Source organism: Musa acuminata, chromosome BXJ2-7, assembly GCF_036884655.1.
Source record: "Musa acuminata AAA Group cultivar baxijiao chromosome BXJ2-7, Cavendish_Baxijiao_AAA, whole genome shotgun sequence".
In the NCBI taxonomy this organism is placed as follows: Eukaryota; Viridiplantae; Streptophyta; class Magnoliopsida; order Zingiberales; family Musaceae; genus Musa; species Musa acuminata.
The window spans coordinates 16,250,143-16,266,168 of record NC_088344.1 but is presented as its reverse complement, the minus strand read 5'-3'; the positions used below and the strand labels follow the sequence as shown (position 1 = coordinate 16,266,168).

Below are 16,026 nucleotides of genomic sequence, written 5' to 3'. Positions count from 1 at the left end.
TTTCTCTTCCTCTTTCCCTGCCATAGCTGCAGCTGCCACAACCACAGCGAGTGGTTCAAGTTCATCATCACTTGAGCTTTCACTCGAGTGGTCTTCTTTTGTTCTAAGTGCAAAATCCTTCCTGTTCTTTGGAAGGTTATTCTCAAGTTCATCATGTGCTACATTGGTCATTTCGTAGGTCATTAAAGACCCGATAAGTTCTTCGATCGAAAAAGTATTCAAATCTTTGGTCTCTTGAATGGCCATTACTTTAGAATCCCAAGTTTTAGAAAGAGATCGTAAAATTTTGTTCACAAGTTTAAGGTTCGAAAAACTTTTACCAAGAGCTTTTAGACTATTGACGACATTTGTAAAATGGGTGTACATGTCTCCAATAGTCTCGCTTGGTTCCATTTGAAATAACTCAAAATCATACATCAAAATATTAATCTTTGAGTCTGTAACTCTACTAATGTCTTCATGTGTGATTTTTCAAGAGTGTGCCAAATATCGAAAGTCGTTTCGCAAGTAGAAACCCGATTGAATTCATTTTTATCTAAGGCACAAAATAAGGCATTCATAGCCTTTGTATTTAAAGAGAAAGTCTTCTTCTCCAACTTATTCCAATCATTTATAGAAGAGAAGACTTTTGAAAACCAAATTCGACTATATTTTATAAATCAAGATTCAACGAAAACAAGAAAACTCTCATTCGAGTTTTTCAATATGTGTAGTTCGTCCCATTGAATATGAGAGGACGAATGAGAGAGTGACTCTATTGAAAGCCGTAAAGAGCCATTTCTCTTTGGGTGTTAAACCAAATAAGAAAAACGTGGCTCTAACACCAACTGTTAGGAACGAGTCGACATTGGGGGGGTGGGGGTGAATTAGTGCAGCGGTAAAAATTACGTCGGTTCAAAATCTCGTTGCGATTAAACCCGTTTCAGAAGATGTTAACTTGAAAGCATACGGAAGAGTATAGTGGATGTAAAGTAAGTAAAGAAGGGTAGTTTGCAGTAAATATAAATTGCAAGAAGTAAATGCAAACCTAGTTATAGTGGTTCGACGTCATGACCTACATCCACTCCATTGATTCCTCTTCCGTCGAGGCCATTGGCATCCACTAACGATATTCCTTTAATAGGCAAAGATCAACCTCCTACTTAAAACTCTATTCTCCTTTTGATAGGCTCAAAAGAGAACCTTTATACGTTTCACACCTCTCTTAGAATGAACTCTAAACTCTAAGAGGTGGAGGGGAACACTCAACACTTTTCAAGCTTTTTCAACTTTTTCATCAAGGATTCTTTCCCCCTTTCTACCTAATTCTTGTCATTCTATGCAAGAAAGAGTAGGGTATTTATTGGCCCCAAATGAATTCAAATTTGAAGCCCAAAATTTAAATTCTCGAGATTTCGGGGTACGGGCGGTACCACCACTTGCACTAGGCGGTACCACCGCTTGTAGCTTGACATTGGGTGGTACCACCGCCCAGTCTGGTGGTACTACCACTTGGGAGACTGTGTTTGGGTGGTATCACCGCCCAAATTGGTGGTACCACCGCTTGACAGCCTTAGAGATCGGGTTTTTCAAGTTTTCCAACTCACAAGCGGTTCCACCGCCTGTTTTGTCAGTGCCACCACCTGACCCAACTTTTGGGTCACTGAATGGGCCTTCCAATGAGCCCAAATCAGTCCTAATTAAGGCCCAATTGGTCCCTAATTGAGTTAACATGATTATACCAAAAGCTAACTCAATTAGCCCCCTAAACTGCTTCAATCTTGGACTTATGATTACAAAGCATGAATCCTTTGTCCGGCATGTCATTGGTTCATCCGACACTCGTCCGATCCTTCAGCGCATCGTCCTCTTTTGCAGCCTTTTATCCAATCGGCATGTTGACCTTCGCAACTCCAATCTCTGTGGCATAATATCTGTTCCTTTGGCCCGATGCCCAAATTCACAACACGAGTCTTCTGCTGACATGTCGACTGATCCTCCGACCCGATATCCAATCTTCTGACATGTTTACTATAGCCCAATATGATTATTCCTACTTTAATCAATTTGCCTCTCCTTGATCGAACCTAGTGCTGCATCACTCAAAAATGTATATAAGATCACAAACTCATCAATTGATTTCATCATCAAAATCCGATATTCAATAATTTCATATCCGAACCTCTACTTATCGCAACACTTACCATATATATGTGACCCTCTAGGCCCAATATCGAGCTGGCCATGAGTTATACCTATCAGAACTCTTTCTGACTCAGTGAATTATTATCTCTTATAATAATTCACTCAACTCATTGATTACAGATGTACTATGCCACTATGCTGCTGCAGTCCCTAGATGATATAGGGAATCCAATCCATTGGACATGTTTGTCCTTAATTATTATGTATATATAGTCCATCATCTATCTAATATCCCAGAGACCATATATCAAGTATGGTGCTATTAGACCCATACAGAATCTACTCGAGTCTCGCCTTAATCGAATTCTCCCAAAGAACTCTTTTTCTCTCAATCTGAATGACTTTGGCTATGGATTTTCCTGAGCAAGAATACATAAGATATCTTTTTCATGACATCAAGAGCGGATGGTTCTCTATTAACACTCAATTGCCCTCGTAAGATTGACTACTACTCTTGATAATCGATTGTGCTAGATCTGGAATCTCCAGACCTATAAGTCCAGCATCAAAGAGCGGAGTACTCATAAAGGACATCCTTGGTGTCTCAAGTCTAAGGACTAGATACACAACTGAGACCACAGAATCGCTGTCTTACAATGAGATATTATTAATCAACCAGCATTTAGTGAGCGGATCAATCAATAAACTCATTCTCCAATGAGCACCTGCATTGTATCCCTTGTGTCCCCGCATAAGCAGTTATGAGACCAATCGTTTTATCATATCAATGGGTATACAACACACTAATCTACCCAGTTATCTCGATATCCCTCTAAAGCAACCTATGACAAGGATTATTTAGGGTCTATGTTTAAAGGTGAATCTGTCTCATTATCGTGATCTCATCACGATTCGATTCTCATTGCACAGATCCATGGACATCACAATATATGCAACATGCAACATAAAGTGAGAAAATATCAATAAATAATAATATGCAAAACGATTGCGTAACATGTCATATATGTCATCACTCACGTGATTGGCTTGTAAGGCACCTCTGACTAGCAAAATCCACTACAATAGAGGCATAAGGCAAATGCACTTGAGATGTGTAAATCCGAAAAACTCGACCCATGTCAAGATGAATCCGCTATGGCGGAAGCGCAAGGCCAAATGCGCTCATGATACGAAAGTCAGCAAAACCTTGCCCGCATGAAGAAAAATCTGCAATGATGATGGCGCAAAGCCAAATATGCCCCGAGACACATGAGTCAGAAAAATCCGATTGACACTAAGATAAATCCGCTATGGTGGAGGCGCAAGGTCAAATGCGCTCGAGATGCATGAGTCTAGAAAACCTAACCCATGTGAAGAGATCCACTACAGTAGAGGTGCAAGGCCAAATGTACCCAAGATGTATGAGCTACGAAAACCCAACTCGTGCCAAGAGAACGCGACTCGTAAGATGAGATTTTGAACGTTCCTAAGTCGGACAAACTAAATAATGAGCTTCGAACCCCTCTCACAAGAGACCTAAAGCATGCCTTCGGGGGGGGGGGGGGGGGGGCAAATGATAGGGAATCTATTATCAGCTGACACGTTGTTGCCATGTGAGATCCAAGTCACCCTTCACTCATTTGCCTACATGGATGAAGATTCAAAGCAGGGAAACACAAGCTTCCTTCTCAAAGAAGGAAAGTAATTACGTCAAGAAAGATAACCATATGCTTTCTTCTTATCCATTATGATAAGGCAGATAATAATAAACTTTCTTCTCATCCTCTAAGATATAAAAAGACATCTTAAACCTAACAAAAGAGATTTTTTTTTAACTACTCGAATCCACATTTGTGGATCTCAAATTAGTAACTTGAGCATCAAAGGGATTAGGTTGGGAAACCTCTTCCGATTTTAGTCTTCATACAAGTGGCACCTTAGGAGCACGATGTTCCACCTCAAGAGCACGTCATTCCACCTCGGGAGCACAATGCTTTTACCTTGAGAGCACAATACTTCTACCTCAAGAGCACAATACTTTCACCTCCGAAATACCTCGGACATTCTTCTATACACAAGTCTGGATCACGTTGGACTGATCAAAACAATAATAATATTTTCCTCTAACAACCAGCGTCTTGAAATCTTTACATTTGGGACTTTTAGTGGTTTTTTATTCTTAATAATCTTAAAAGATTTAGGATTTTCATTTTTTTTGAAATCCTGATAATCAACGGAGCAGCCTTTTGAAATCTTTACATTTAAACAATTTTTATTTTTTTCCTAATAATCAACCATCTAGTAGAATAATTCAATTTTTCCTTTTTCTGTTCATGCATTGGTTTGGACGGATCAGTCCATGCTTCACTGATATGAATCAAGGGAGCAGCCTCTTGAAATCTTTGCATTTTAAGCGATTCAAGAGTCCTCGCATATTTCCATTTCCATTTGAATTAATATTCATCTAATCACAATCTTATAACGCATTACCACCGGGTGGTAGTTAATTCGTTGCTGCAGATCTGTTTTTTAGTTGGGCTATTAAAACTTAAGTAAAACACTAAGCTCAGAGTGTTCTTAAGTTGTTTTGATTCAGAAATGAAGTAGACTTAAATAATGATCGGCTTAAACAATCAAACATGTAGCCAGAACATGACAATTTTGTTTCACACACTTCAGCTTCTAAATGTATATTAATTATCTCCCTTGTCGAGAGTAAGGAATTTTGGGCCAAAGATAGTAAGCATTATTCCTTGTTCAATTTATCAATGCATTCCATATCAATGATGTTAGGTATCCTACAAAACGTTTGCTCCTTGCATATCAGTTATACAGCTGAAAATTAGAGGAAAAAAAGGGTGCCTAGACTTAGAGTTTCCATCCAAATTTAGGTTCAGCTAATTCTAATCTTTGACAACCAAAAGTTCAACATGATGGTAGGAGTCAGGTCTTTTCATAATTTTCCAATTTCTCTTTTCGTATGATAAATCTTTACATTTGTTTCCATAACATCAGTATATGCTTACATAATCTTTTGACAGTCAACAACAATTTTCCACAAGTTCCATCTTGATAAGATAATTCTGTATTATACAAACAACCAGAAACACATTTTATTTATTCTTGCAAACTAGAAGAGTGCTAAGTTTCAAATTTAGAACATTTTCAATTTCACTGATCATCTGTAGGACCAAATATTCACACCTTCAAAATTCCCTTAATCACAAAACCATTTTTCATACCAGAGATATTTCAGCATGGTGTTGAATCAATTCAAAATGGCAAACTCTTGTTGCTTGCATAATAACTCGTGCTTTAACTGTTGAAAAGGTCTAAATTGCCCATAGCAATTAGGCAGCAAAGTGAAAAGTGATGTGAAGCAATGGCTACCTTCCATCACCAATAACTTCTAGCATCGGTAGTGTGGGTGAAGCTGAGCTTCCTATGTTATGCACCATGCTTGTGCTTGATACTGTGCTGAACCTCTCATTCTCAGATCCTGAGATGATGGGTTCAGAAGGTCCACAACTGGCGAAGTTGCTGCTCAAGTCGTTGTATTGCCAATCTGTCAGGTAACCAGGTCTTGACTTCACTTCACTTACCTCAATATCCCCCGTTAACATGGCCACAATTCTCGACATCGATGGGCGTAACATTGGTGAGGCTTGAGTGCACAACAAAGCTACATTGATAACGCGGATTGCTTGTGCTTCATCAAATGTTAATAATTTTGGGTCCACCAATTCCAGTTCACACTGTTTCTCGCGTAGATTCCAGGCCTACAGAAAATGAACACCAAAACGGATCAGAATATGTAGCATTATAATGCCAATTGATAATGGGAATGTTTTACCTTTTTATTTGACAAAGAAAGATGGATTCAATGATTGTCCTAATCTTTCCATTGAACAGTGGATCCACATCCACTTTGTCAAGTTCCAGTACATTCAACAAAAATATTTGGTCATAGAGTGATATTTTTTCAGACATAATTGATGGGATTGTGATGGGAATACAATATAATTACATCAAAGGGAATGAATTGAAATAGAGAGTGTATTCAATCACACAAATGATAGGCATTTGACTAGGTGTTTGACAAAGTGAGTGTGAAAGGCAATTTCTCATGGTCTTGTAAATTATTTCATGGATGCATACAGAGTTAATCGACATATCATCAACTTACCATTATCTGATATATTCATCAGCGTGTCATGGTATTTACATTGTGAAAGAGCCAAGCAAGAAATTGCCTTCAAATGGATGTTATTAAACCCTACAAAACTGACATGTTTTCTAAGCCAATATCTGATAAACTGGAGAACCTACCCATTCAAGAAGATAAACTTTCTCATTTTTAAGGGTCTGATCTGCATTGGACCTTCCAGAAAGAACCTCCAGAGCTACAACTCCAAATGCAAAAACATCAGCTTTTTCTGTGAGATGCCCTCTCATGGCATATTCCGGTGCAAGATATCCTCTGGGAAAGTACAGTAAAATTATTGTTATATCCCAATAAAGTACACAAACCAGCAAACCCTAATGGTGCAATTGAAGAAAGAAACAAACTGATATCATGGGTAAAGCCTGATAGAATAAAGAATGCAAGGAAAAATGGTGTTGGCCTTTCTTACATTGTACCAGCAACTCTAGTGCTGATGTGTGTTTTATTATCATCATAAAGCTTCGCCAGCCCGAAATCTGATATTTTAGGGTTTAAATTGGCATCAAGGAGAATGTTGCTAGCTTTGACATCTCTGTGTACGATTCGCACTCTTGATTCCTCATGAAGATACGCCAGAGCTCTTGCAATCCCCAAACATATCTCAAAGCGAATGGGCCAATCAAGGTGCAAATTGTTCTTACCTGCAATGCATTCATTACACATAGTCATATGCACAACTAAGTTTAAAGATGCTGTTCATAAAATTTGCAAAACATGTAGGATACATAATTAAAAAAATGAAAGCTCCTATTGATGTTTTCTTTCTTTTTTGAGATGGTATTAAATGATACCAAAGATTGCCTGATCGAGGCTCTTGTTTTCCAGGTACTCGTAGACCACAAGTCGCTTGCCTCCCTCAACACAACAACCATATAGTTTCACCAGATTTCTATGCTGAACAGCAGATATAATTGCAATTTCTGACATGAACTGACGCTTTCCCTGATTGGATGCTGCTGAAAGTTGCTTCACGGCCACAGTCCTTCCATCAAAAAGTTTACCCTATGTATAAAAATAACAAAACACAAAATTGATGTTAATATTAATATACACCTTACATAACAAAGTATAATATGCCCACTGGGAACCTAGAAAAAGCTTCATTGCATTATTACATCCTTTGCAGGTTAATGTGACTAATAAGATCAGTGGATTTTGATTAGTTCTTAGTTTGGCACTGTGGCTAGCTTCAGTATCCATATGCTTTGTTTGAGTTTGACATGTGTTCCAGGCTTGGTTTTGTTTGCAAACTTATAACCAGTTTCTTAATGATTTCTTCTTGTTTTTAGTTTACATGATGGAATAGGTGAATTTTCTTCTTGTTTTCTTGGTAAACTCTTCCCAATATGCATATTTATTTTGTCATATGATTGCCTATTTTTCTTTTTCCAAAAAATGAAAGACAATAAGTGAAACAAGATGCATCAATTCTTCCAGCAAAGGCAAAACAAACTGATGGCAAGCAAGTTGTAAAATTAAGAAAAGAACAGAAAATTCTTATTAGCTTAGTCCAACGAAGAATTGTATTTAAAAAATAAATAGATTTAATTAATTAAAATAGAAGAGGATGAGGCCTGGTACATCGGTAAAGTTGCTCATTTATGATTTGGATCACTAAGGTTCAAGATATGGAAATAATTTCTCTATTTGTAGGGTAAGAGTACGTAAAATATTCTTTCCAGATTCTGCATTGGCAGGAGAGCGAGTTTGTTAAACCATTTTTATGTACAGCACTTTATTTTATTTGAATAAAATGTTGCTTTCTTTGCACAAAAGGGTAAAAAATGCATGAGCAGCATGCATCGATACTCTATATTCAATGAACTGTCTATGCCACATGGATTAATAGATTGGGGATTGAATTTACTATCATTACAAAGAACCCACTAGAAGATAATTAAAGAACAAATAAAAGACACATCTATCGAGGAAAATATTTTTATCATGATAATCCATAGAGTACCAATAATTAATGGCTACAAAACAAACATTTCAAACTGATGGATTTTGATCCTAACAAACCAGATAATGAAAGATGAACAGAAGATTAATTGACACAAACTCTGTCTTTAAGGTAGCTAATATGCAAATTGGCACCAGGTAAAACATATTTAAGCAGTCTGCAAGCATTGTAGACAAACTTATTTGGTAAGTCACATGATAATTCTGTTTACATACATCTAGGAGCTTGCACAGATTCTCACCATATATACAGGACCAAATCCTCCCTCTCCTAGCTTATTGGCAGAGTTAAAGTCTTCAGTCGCAGTTTTCAGTTCAGAGTACGTGAAAGTGTCTGGCCTAGCAATCATTTCTATCAATTCTGCATTAAATGATTTGAACATGTAAAAAAAGAACAGAAACACTTGTTAACTTCTGATGGACTGTAGATTTTTAAAGATGTTTAGTGGAAAGGTGTACCATCATCCTCCTCCTTGTTGAGTCTTTTCTTGTGCCAATATATCAAAATCCCAAATATTAAGAGTAGACCTAAAGCTACAACACCAGCTGTTGTGCCTGCAATAATACTTGTCTTCTTCTTACTTGTTGACGTAGTAGATGGTGGCTTATTACTAACAGTTGGAGTGAAATCTGAAGAATAGAAAAGAAAATAAGATGCTGGTACAATAACATGCTAAACAAAAAGCAAGATATTCACTTAGTGTTGCTTTACCATAAGGATATACACTAATGGCTGAAACGGATCCTCCATAATAACCTTGAGTAGGCACACAGCAAGTACCCTTTCCAGCCCAAAAGAAATGAATTTCAAGGAAGTTGTCTGTTACTGGAGCTACATACTCCTTGATGACAGCGGCAAGGGATTTCTCTCCGGCTTCCTTTCTTATATCAAAATCCTTCTCTCTAAGATTTCCCTGAAAAAAAATAGATAAGCTTGGCAAATTTCGACAAAGTCAAAATAATTCAGAAAGAATCAGAGGTAAAGATACCAAATATTGATTTGTACCATTGCTCAGCTTAAACACTTCTAGATTTATTCTTATTTTAGAATAGATATTCATAAATATTAAAATATTGGTGTTTACCATTGATAGTCAGGCTATTTCTGTTACAAATATCTAACTTATTATTCAAAGTAATAATTTTTCTCTTTCCAACAATGTTTCAGCTTGACTAAAAATTCTTTTGTACAAACAGTCACGCTTCAAAGAAAAGAAACAAGAGATAAAAGTTATAGTCATTTTTTCCACAAAAGTTAACCACAATGGTTCATTAATTCAGAAAGAATCAGAGGTGAAGATACCATATATTGATTTGTGCCATTTCTCAGCTGAAATACTTCTAGATTTATTCTTATTTTAGAATAGATATTCATAAATATTAAAACATTGGTGTTTACCGTTGTTAGTCGAGCTATTTCTGTTACAAATATCTAACTTATTATTCAAAGTAATAATTTTGCTCTTTCCAACAATGTTTCAGCTAGACTAAAAATTCTCTTGTACTATCAGTCACACTTCAAATAAAAGAACAAAGAGATAAAAAGTTATGGTCATTTTTCCACAATAGTTCATTAAAGATGTAAGTTAAAAAAATCGAAAGAGATATATTTATGATTCTCTTTTAGAAAATGATTGTTGTTCCTATGAATTTTCGAAGTCAATGATTCATTTTGCATTTTTACCATGTTAACTAAAAGCATATATCATTTTTTACGTTTCCTACATATATTAAAGCCTACTTGTCAGGACTCGAGATTGATAGGCTGTCTTATCAACTTCGTTAGGCCCAGATCACTAGCAAAAATACATAGATTGAAATTAATAATAGTACACTCATCAAACCCTTATAAGTCAATCATAATCTTGCTCACTTTCGATGTGGGACTAATTTGGGTGTTACACTACTTATTTGATTTTTCTCTTCTAAATACTCTTATCAAACATTCCAAAACACATCCCGCTTTTTTTTTTTCTGATAAAACCAAAACACACATCTTCATTAACTTACCTGAATATAAATATCAAAAATTCTTCTTCCATTACTTTTCCAAGTAGGTGGATCAAGTATCTGCGTCTCAGCAAAATGCAACTTAACAGTATAATTTCCATTCTGAAGCCCGAGCCCATAGTATCTCAGTGATGAGGGAGATATCCTTGCAGTCTGATATAACTCTGATTCTAGAGTATTTGTGAATTGGGATAAACTGTATAGAATATAGTCAGCATTTGAGGCATCTGAAAAGCTTCCAACAGTACTAACTGCCCACTTGTTTGTCTCAGTCACATAATAAGAAGCAGTAGTTAGAATCTGGTTGTCAATTTCATACAAAGTTCCATCGGAAGCTGTTATAGTTTTATTACTACCACACTTTATTGCAAATGAAGAATCTGCAAGCATCAAAAACTAAATCATTCATATATTAACATTGGAAAGACTAATAATGAATAACCAAAATTACGACATACAAATTGGTGCCCCACGATTGCACGGTATATCTAGTTGGAGACAATTCAATCCTGAAGGCAAAACACTGTACATAACACCTTAATTATGTCACCCCAGATGAAAAAAATATTAAGGATGTAAAATCATTGTTATAGGTCAGAAGCACCTGCTGTTAGAACTTCCAATTATGAAGTTGTTGGCCACCAAGTTCCTGTAATAATTACAGCAATGAGTGTCAAAATTGGTAGTTCTTAATTCTTATGGTCTACCAAATATGAATCACTGGAGAACGGAAGGCAAGGGGTCCCAAGTACTACATAGTGTATAAACAATACAAGGGAACAAAACTTTATGAACTTCCAATTATGAAGTTGTTGGCCACCAAGTTCCTCTAATTATTACAGCAATGAGTGTCACAATTGGTAGTTCTTAATTCTTTTTTTTTATAAGTGTAGTTCTTAATTCTTATGGTCTACCAAATATGAATCACTGGAGAATGGAAGGCAAGGGGGCCTAAGTACTACATAGTGTATAAACAATACAAGGGAACAAAACTTTAGTTGTAATGCCATAAAAATTACATGTGTTATCACAAAGTTACGAATCAGCTTGGTGTGTCCTGTTTAATCACCATAGGCCATCTCTTGTTCATGGAGCAAAATAAGGTTCCTGTTTTCTCTAAATGAAGTAAAATTGACTTAATGGGGAAGTCGACCAATATTTATGCAAGATGGTTCCAAAATGCAACCATATGTTTTTGAAGGAATTCATTAGATATAGTAATAAGTTATACTACAGAATGTTCCCATGTCTTCTAAATATCTGCTTTAATGATGTAGTTAAAGAGTGATGAGAAACATTTGAACTACCAAGTATTTGACATGGCTAATATAGTACAATGAAGAATCTCTTTTTAAATAAACATACAGTTTCAGATTTTGTTGGCTAGCCCAAGAAGGAAAACTTCCTGCCAGTTGATTATAAGATAGATCTCTGCAGGAAAGACATAAACCAGAATCAAACACTCAAATATTGTATAAAGAAGAAGCAGGTTCATCAGACCAGTATTAGAGAATAGCTATAAAAAAAAATGACACAATAATTATCACTTGCTGGGAAGATTTTAGTAATGTTTGTTGACCAAAACACAAGCAACAGTGTAAGTGTTAAAACCCTGAATGAGATAGACAGATAAAGTTCTCCTAATTCTAAATATAAAGCAGTTACCAAAAGAATTGAAAGACTACATCGCAAATTAGCTTCCAAGAAACTGAATCTGAAGAACATACATGTTAAGAAGTGTCACGCTCTTGTTAGCGGGCAAGCTACCAGATAGATTATTATTTCCAAGGAATCTGCAATAGGAGGAAAATAAAATTCAAAATAAGTACAATAGTAACCAAATTTAACTAGCATCCTATTAGGATGCTTATAAAATGAATTCACACCACAAACTTATCTTACAAATAACTCTTTTATAGGGATTTTTCTTACAAGTGACTAAGCAAGTTCAAATTGAAGAGAGACTGAGGAAGTTGTCCTGTAAGATTGTTGAAGCTCAAATCCCTGTGAGACAATAATATCTCTCACTAAATTAGAATACCAATTTCTTACAGATTAAAGGGAGGTAAAAAACAAAATAGTGGAGCCAGAAAATTGTCATTCATGACAAGCAACATCATCAATAACATTCATCTGAATCAGGCTTACAGTTTCTGAAAACTGGTGTATTGTGAAAAGTTTGAGGGAATAATATCTGATATCTTGCAATTCCTTAAGATCCTGTAAGGAATAGATGATACATGACTTATTTAACTGTTACTGCAGGATAAGTGGCATGAGACAAAATAGATTGTTGAGTCTTTTTCTCACAAGGTGCTTAATGATGTCAAATTACTAATAAAAGCTAACGATGAGCTCCCCTTTTGTATGTCACTTATCCTTCTGCATGACAACAAAAAAGCAAAAAGAGACTTAAATGAATTGAACTGTAATGAATAAAGGCATTCATTATGCATATAATGATATTAAGAAAATGGTATATGGTGATGCCTTGGTAAGTATAAATCAAAACAATGACTACAGTAGTGTATTACAAAGACAGTAGACCAGCAGATACACCGTGAGACAATTAAATAGTGTGCAACACATATACAATTAAGATAACTAGGAATAGATGAGCCTTACAAGTCTATGATATTGGTCATCCTGGAAAGACCTGATGGGATTGGCCCTTCGAAAGAGTTTCCTTGCATTCTCCTGGTGAAGCAATCTAAAAGTTAGTATAACTAAAAGAAGATCACTATTCTTATATGGGCATGTTTAAAAGCAAAAGATGATACAGCTTCAAGAGGCTGGAGCTTGGAACAATGACAAAGTATGAATAGAAAAAGAATACCTCTGCAGAAAACTTTTCATTGATTTCAAGTCATTTCAACAATCTTGACTCAACAATATAAGTTCAATTGTGCATGACAAGCTAGTAGCAGAAATAATTATTTTGAACATAGGACTGACAATGTGAGATTTAGTTTTTAAGGAAGCAACCTTGCACAAATATGCCCACCTATAGATTCTTTTGTCATGGACAACTATTGAGCCTTTTGGTGACATCCGTACATCTGCACCATGGTGGTCATTAGCCTAATTGATAGTCATGATAAGACATAAAACTCCTAGTATTCAGCAATCAGCTAGCTGAGCAACCACTTCAGGAGGCAATTAAGATAATTTTCAAATAGATAACAGAAGCTAGAGGCACCTATGAAGTGCTGATTGCACAAACTATTAAACTGAGAATTAAAGTGAACAGAACTGCCTTATCCGTAAGACGATACCTTGTATTTAAATACTTTAAAGAAGCACATGACATGTCATCAACTGCATTTAACCATAGAGTTCTATAACCATAATGGCATAGTACTAAGATACAAATTCTAGTTCAGAATGTATTGTGTGATGTCCATTACCAAAAGCAGATTAAGGATATTGTTGTTAGTGTTTCTAACAAAGACTATTGCTTTAATGTGAGTCATACCACACTCTATTAAAAATATCCTTCCAAAAAATTACACAACAGAAATCTCTGTGCATCAAAACCATAAGGATGGCCTAGATCTCTTTGTATTTGCTACTGCACTTAATTTTCTAATAGTATTTATAATGTAAAAAAAAATGTGTAAGAATTGGCTATTGGAAACTAAAATCATATGGATGGCAATAAAGAGATTCAGAAAACTCCAGTTGCTCATGAACATATGAAATTGTGGATAATATAACCTTGTAAATTAACAAAATAAAGCATGTGCCTATGTTTCATAAAGGCTACGTTACAAAATAAAGAAACTCTTGGCCCAGATTTGATGGAAAGTTGACCAGAAATCTGCTAGATATCCTTTTGTTTTAACACATAAACAAATTTAACTGCTGCTCGAACATTTTGCTGTGATAGATACACAGATTGCAGGAAAATATGATGCATAACTAAAATAAAATTCTAGATATCAGATATTACATAAAAGTTATTCCTCTCAATACTTACAATACGGTTATATTAGTCCTGCTGAAGTCTGGTATTTTTCCAGTGAAATTATTGTTACTTAGCCACCTGATACAGACAAAAAAAGTGGTGAGCAACATCTATGTCTGCGCAATTGATATGCAAAAATAAATAAATAAATGAAAAAGATGACTTACAAGGTCTTCAAACTTTGGAGTCCTGATATGGTTGATGGGAACTCACCACTTGCCCCACAGCTACTCACATACCTACCAAATAATTACTGTATGTAAGCACAAAATACCAACTAAAAAACTTCTAGTGTTTAGAAGCACTAAAACACAAATAAGGCTGTCAAAGCTATCTAACAATTGCTGCAATTTAGTCAGGTTGCCAAGCTCAAGAGGGAGCGGGCCACTGAAGTTATTTGTAGCAATACTCCTGCAAAATAAAACCAATCGAATTATTCATATTTCTTTCACATCATCTGAAGAAAATTATGCCATGGGATTGCAACACATGTCAATAAGGAAGGAATTGCAGTACATGTGAATCAACAAAATGTAAGTGTTCATTATACATAAAACAAAGATCAGTCACAAACTTTTTTCCCCTTGTTCTTTTCTTTACCAAAGACAGCATAATAACAACAAAAAATCCACTTCAAGAAATCAAGTTCATCATTAAGAAGCAAGAATTTTCTACCTCAAATTAAATGTAAGACTGATAAGCCAAAGAATTTTGCATATTATGTAATACTTTTGATTTTGATTGAATCGACGACCTTCAAAGGTGGGGGGGGGGGGGGGGGGTGGGGGGGTGCGCCAATTTGAAGGAGGTCGGGGTGTAATGTATCTTCACAGCAGCCTTTTGACTCGAAGGATGCACGAAATGCATACCCATCGCTTTGGCATCTTTTGGTTGATGCCATTAGGAAACTATGGACACAGCAGTGCACCAGATTGGTCGACTACCCCGGCCGACCAACCATTGCCCATGCGAAAAAGCAGAGCCTGTAAAGATCTTATCAGGCGATCATTCGCCTCCAACTCTCGCTCCCTCCTCGGGGGTTGTCTTCCGGCAGATGCGTGGCCGTGAGTAAGGAGAACACATGGCAGAACGCGACAGTCAGACTGCCTGTTGATGGCCGTCGTTGGCGGGGGAAGTGAAAGAAAAGGAGTCGGTTCATCAAGAAATATCCGAATCCGATATGACATAATTACCATTTCAGATCATATTTATATATCATCCCAAATCCTTTTAGCAACATAGTTTTTTTAAAAAATATTGATATATATATATATATTCTCTAAATTTACAATTAGAAGGACAAATGCAAAAGTAATAGTTATATGTGTTTCAATTTGATGGCATTGAGTCAAATCCAAATTCACATTGGCTTGAGGCTGATCTCTATCTTCCACAACCCTGATCTGATAGCTATGAAGAAAATTCATGATACTTTTATAATTACTTCTTGCAGTTCATCAAATCATGTGGAGGATTTTTGGCTGAGAAATGGGGCATCAAAAAGAATGATATCTTACAGGGAGAGAAGGTTGGTGAGCTTGCCGAGTTCCTTTGGTATGCCTCCTGAAAGTGCATTAGTACCCACTGACCTGCAAAGTTGCATCCAATCAAGAACAAACTTGTTGACATCATAGGTTAGGTTAGAATGTAAGTGGACTTACAAGTATTGAAGGCCGGTCAAGGTCCCAATGAATGCAGGCAAGGGACCCGTCAAATAGTTTCGAACCAAATGCCTGTT

The 16,026-nt window shown here is 36.1% G+C and overlaps 1 protein-coding gene across 3 annotated transcripts in view; it reads right to left on the bottom strand.

Moving 5' to 3' along the window:
- Positions 1-5,193: 5,193 nt before the first annotated feature.
- The window catches only part of LOC103991999 (probable LRR receptor-like serine/threonine-protein kinase At1g56140), a 32,150-nt gene continuing 21,317 nt past the window's right edge, over positions 5,194-16,026 (bottom strand). For 2 of the 3 annotated variants that reach the window (XM_065117393.1, XM_065117395.1), the window contains 21 exons: positions 15,950-16,021; positions 15,806-15,877; positions 14,628-14,699; positions 14,456-14,527; positions 14,301-14,366; positions 12,947-13,018; positions 12,632-12,703; positions 12,470-12,541; positions 12,254-12,325; positions 12,049-12,114; positions 11,687-11,752; positions 10,926-10,970; positions 10,780-10,844; positions 10,322-10,701; positions 9,024-9,225; positions 8,771-8,941; positions 8,554-8,672; positions 7,141-7,351; positions 6,759-6,990; positions 6,454-6,604; positions 5,194-5,903 (listed from right to left, as the gene is read on the bottom strand). In XM_065117393.1, coding sequence (XP_064973465.1) covers positions 5,511-5,903; positions 6,454-6,604; positions 6,759-6,990; positions 7,141-7,351; positions 8,554-8,672; positions 8,771-8,941; positions 9,024-9,225; positions 10,322-10,701; positions 10,780-10,844; positions 10,926-10,970; positions 11,687-11,752; positions 12,049-12,114; positions 12,254-12,325; positions 12,470-12,541; positions 12,632-12,703; positions 12,947-13,018; positions 14,301-14,366; positions 14,456-14,527; positions 14,628-14,699; positions 15,806-15,877; positions 15,950-16,021 — 2,743 coding nt within the window. In that variant the 3' untranslated portion in view covers positions 5,194-5,510. The remainder of the gene's footprint in view (positions 5,904-6,453; positions 6,605-6,758; positions 6,991-7,140; positions 7,352-8,553; positions 8,673-8,770; positions 8,942-9,023; positions 9,226-10,321; positions 10,702-10,779; positions 10,845-10,925; positions 10,971-11,686; positions 11,753-12,048; positions 12,115-12,253; positions 12,326-12,469; positions 12,542-12,631; positions 12,704-12,946; positions 13,019-14,300; positions 14,367-14,455; positions 14,528-14,627; positions 14,700-15,805; positions 15,878-15,949; positions 16,022-16,026) is intronic. The other variant, XM_065117394.1, reaches the window with a different exon arrangement.